General features: G+C 34.9%; 1 protein-coding gene across 1 annotated transcript; it reads left to right on the top strand.

Moving 5' to 3' along the window:
- The first annotated feature begins 282 nt into the window (after nucleotides 1–282).
- Nucleotides 283–4,221, top strand: LOC117106739 (snaclec coagulation factor IX-binding protein subunit A-like). The gene is made up of 2 exons (XM_033248161.1): nucleotides 283–436; nucleotides 3,552–4,221. The coding sequence occupies exons 1-2, from the start codon at nucleotides 428–430 to the stop codon at nucleotides 4,026–4,028; spliced, it is 486 nt and encodes a 161-aa protein (XP_033104052.1). The 5' UTR covers nucleotides 283–427; the 3' UTR covers nucleotides 4,029–4,221.
- The last annotated feature ends 80 nt before the right edge of the window (nucleotides 4,222–4,301 follow it).

Raw genomic sequence — 4,301 nt, 5'->3', positions numbered from 1 at the left:
ACAAACACGTAAAATAATAATAATGAAATAATATATTTACCTAAATTATTAATATTACTAACATATATTGTACATTGTACTATTAATACAGGCCATTTTAGGAAGGCTTTCTTCATACAGGCTTCTACGAATGGATGACTTGTTAAGGAGCAGCATATCAAGTTGCCCCACCCCAGTACCACCTGATTAAAATTGAAGGAAAATCAACCAATAGCTATAGTTTTAAAAAATGTAACAAGCCTAAGTGTCCGGCAGTATATAGTCCTGTGATCTGCAAGGTCTCTCCCAACGTCACATCAATGGGCGGGTTCTGGTGATTCGGTATTAAAATCGGCTTGGATTGGTCAAAGCCTGGATCCAGAAAATGTATTTAAGGCCTGATATAACACATTAAGCCACACTTCACGAAATTGAAGAGGAGGCAGTCATGAGATTCGTAAGTTGTACAATTTTATATTATTAAAATTTACAGATACTATTATAGTATAATATCATGGAGGTATATGACATAGAAAAAAACTAGAATATACTTTTAAATTTGGTTAGAATTACTCTTTGTTTTGTTATGTCTTCGTCTTCTTCAGTTGTCTTTAGACAGGGTTTTACAACCCATACTGGTCACTTATATCATTTATTAGCTTCTTCCACTTCTCTCTGCTCTGCCCATTGCTCGTTTTTGTGTTTGTTTATAGCATAGAGGAAATAGTTCTATTTTCTCTATGTTTATAGTCAAGGCCAATGTCTTTTAATTGTTTCTGCATCACAGTGAGCCAATTAAGTTTCTGTCGTCCAACTTTCTTTTTAATCTTTCGTTCGGCTTCGGTTAGTTCTTGTTTGATGATCGGTGTTGGTGTGTGTGGTGACAATCGTGTCATGTGCATCAACCATCGTTGTATGTTGGCATCGATGACCTTGGACCATGAAGTAGCCCTGTTATGTTTCTTTCACTTTGTTGAGAGGAGTTTATTTCTAAATTATTGTCATCTATGATAGTTGATGCAAAAGTTTTCGATGTATTACTTTTTGTAAAGATATTACTCCCTAATAACTCCTCATTAATAGTGAACTGAACGAGTCACTCTCGTTAAATATGTTTTCAATACATTTTTTATATAAGCGCTAAGACTATACTGTACTTGCATTTTTTCCCTTGTTAGACTTTACTTATTTTAATAAAGAATGTTGGCTATGGATAGGTACCATGTTTGTTGTCCTACAGTAGTCCCTATGGTATATGTATTATTTGTTTTATATATAGTACCTTCTTTGGTACCTTCGAACCCACTAACACTCGACACATGTTTGTTCAAAATAATTTAACTAATAATAACGATCTATGGTCGAGAACGTTTTCTAAATGATCTGTTCTTCCGAGATTTACTCTACATATTCTATAAAAACCTATATTGACTGAATAAATATTAACAAATACACACTTTTATGCCTTTTTTGGCTTTTCCTCATTGCCATAATGAGAGTTGATTTTGATTATAAAAAACTTCATTATGACATGGAAAACAACAATAAATGAGACTCAAACAAGGGCTGTAACGGGTAATACAGCAATTATACTAGATTTACTAAGTCGGTTTGTACAACAGAACATAGGGCTTTTCCTAATTGCTATGATTGCTATACACTTTTTTTAAATATAAGAACCAGTAAAATTTTGCCCAGGCTCAGTGTTCTTAGTTTTTGGCTGATTTCAGGCTCAAAATGTTCTTATTTTGTTCTTATTTTACACACTTTTCAAACTTCAAATTATTACACTGTACTGTATCGGAATGTAGGTATAAATCGCCCTGGAAAAAATTGCCTTTGAAAAAAAGGCCTGGAAAAAATGGCCCGAGAAAAAAGGCTGTACTAAAAATAGCTCCAACTGACAGGAGGTAAACCTACTGTACTGTATTTATTATAGAGAATATTATGTAATCACACCTACTGAACTTAAGGTACAAATAGGCCTATAAGTTTTTGTTTTTTTTTTTTTTTTTTTTTTTTTTTTTTTTTTACATTTTACCTGGGCCTTAGTTTGTTCTAATTTTGTTCTTAATTTTTAAGCAATTTCAGCCTCATTGTTCTTATAAAAAAAAGTGTAATGAGAAATGAATTTTGGATTGCAACAAAAAGAAAAATCGTTAAAAAGTAAAAAAGTAAAAAAAATGGAAAAGCAAAATACTTATAGTACCGTACTAAAAGAAATTATGAAGCTTAAAAAAAACGATGAAAACCAAGTTTACAACTACCACGATGTTAATGAGACTCGAACTATTGCTGCAATGGTAATAGCGACGTAGTTATTTTCCGTTCACTGCGATACAGTGACTGAAAAGCAAAAATTGTTCATGCATATCACGGTAGTTTTGAGTTTAACTTAGCTGCAACTGGTTGAAGCGCTTTAAAAAAAAACGCAAATTGAGTTTAGGCCTATATAATTTAATCAACTGTCCCAAAAAATCTTTAAATGGTCCTCATATCCACACCCTACAGCGGATCGTCACCAAATTTGATCATTTCTTATATTTGACCATGAAGAACTATTCTGCAAATTTCATTTTTATTTATTTATAATTGGAACGTAAGCAATTTAAATGTCTTTCAAACTTACACCCTAACAGTTGCATTGTCCCCAAAACATAAGAATATCTTCCTTTTAACTTGGTTACACTTTCCCGAAAGTTCCATTCGGATCAGTTGATCCGTTAATTAAAATATCTGGGATGGGATGTTTTTCTTATTCGCACTCTACTCCACATTGTGACAAACAATGGCAGCGCCACAAGGGGCACGGAGGAATCAGAATACTTTCTTGCACCGCCAGTTTCCCCCCTCCCCCCTTCCAAAAAAAAAGAAGAAAAACAATTTCAGAGAAAAAAATTATATGAATTTTCTACATATTAGTAGACAATAGACAATCCACCTATGAAATCGATAAAAATTAACCTTTGACACCCGTAAATTGCCATATTTTTCGGGGCTTTGCCCTTGGACCATTTTCGAGATATTTTGAACGACGCCCGACCACGCCCATCTCGCGCCACCCCAGCATATTTCCCCCTAAAATTTTACTTTGTCTCCCCCCCCTTTCCCCCCCCCCCCCCCCGCCAGATTTCAGGCTCTGGCGACGCCACTGCAAAAATAAATCATTTCTTTACTACTATTATTACTATTACTATTATTATTATTATTATCACACGAAGCTTGAAACTTTGATTTCATTGGAGCGACAAATTAATGTTTATGACATCGTAGTGGCGTTGGTGGGGGCTCATACTTGACCGACGTGGGAATCCCACTAACTGCTCCTGGCCACATCCACTGGATGGATCCACACAACTTTTTTCACATCAACAGATTAATTTCACAATTTATATTATATATATATCATTAACACAATTTATATTTTATATATATCATTAACATGACTGTTTAGAGATGGTACCGTATATACCAACAGGGACTACAAACCGGGTAATAGGTAATATAATATTTAGTATAGGCCTAATATTAGAAGTTTTCATACTATTATATTTCTATATTTCTATTTATAGTTATTGCTAATTGGTATCTTCATTGCGGTGGCTGCAAGCCCTTCTGAAGGCTATCGGCGATGTCCAACATATTGGGTTCCATATAAAAGAAGTTGTTATCGAGTGTTCTCATACTTAAAGACTTGGCATGAGGCAGAATCTTTTTGCTCTACAAGTTCAGGAAGTAAAGGTCACCTCGTCACCATCGGTAGTAGTGCTGAAAACCGTTTTGTCGCGACGCTTTGGAGAACTTCTCATGGTGGTGATGGTAGTGAGATAACTAGGAAGTACACATACTGGATTGGTTTGAAGAGGTGGGGTAATAGTTGGCGTTGGTCGGACGGATCACCATACCGGTACACAAATTGGGCAAGAAGTGAACCTAATAACAAATGGAAACGAGAAGATTGTGTCCACCAGTGGAAAAAGCATTATAGTTACCTGACCTGGAATGACAATAGATGCTCGAAGAGGTTATCATTCGTATGCGAGACATAGAAAATTCCCCAAAGTGATTCTGACATATGTTTGCAGCACCTTATATAGCACAACGAGACTGTAATCTTGTCACTTGTTTTAATTTAATTAAATATTTTGATCGTTCCATAATTCAATTCCCCAAACAACTTGGATTCAGTTAATTACATTCTTGACATGGTGTTATAAAAAAAAAATATATGAGTCCTAAATGCATACGAACCCTTTCAACACTTTGCCTCTAGAAACCTTGTTCCATTAATGGACGAACATTTCTGAGTAGCAACTATAACA

Source organism: Anneissia japonica, unplaced genomic scaffold (genome assembly GCF_011630105.1).
Source record: "Anneissia japonica isolate Jap-2015-1 unplaced genomic scaffold, ASM1163010v1 scaffold5925_len5609_cov170, whole genome shotgun sequence".
NCBI classification, from domain to species: Eukaryota; Metazoa; Echinodermata; class Crinoidea; order Comatulida; family Comatulidae; genus Anneissia; species Anneissia japonica.
The sequence above is the reverse complement of the archived record's forward strand: the minus strand, read 5'-3'. Positions and strand labels throughout refer to the sequence as shown.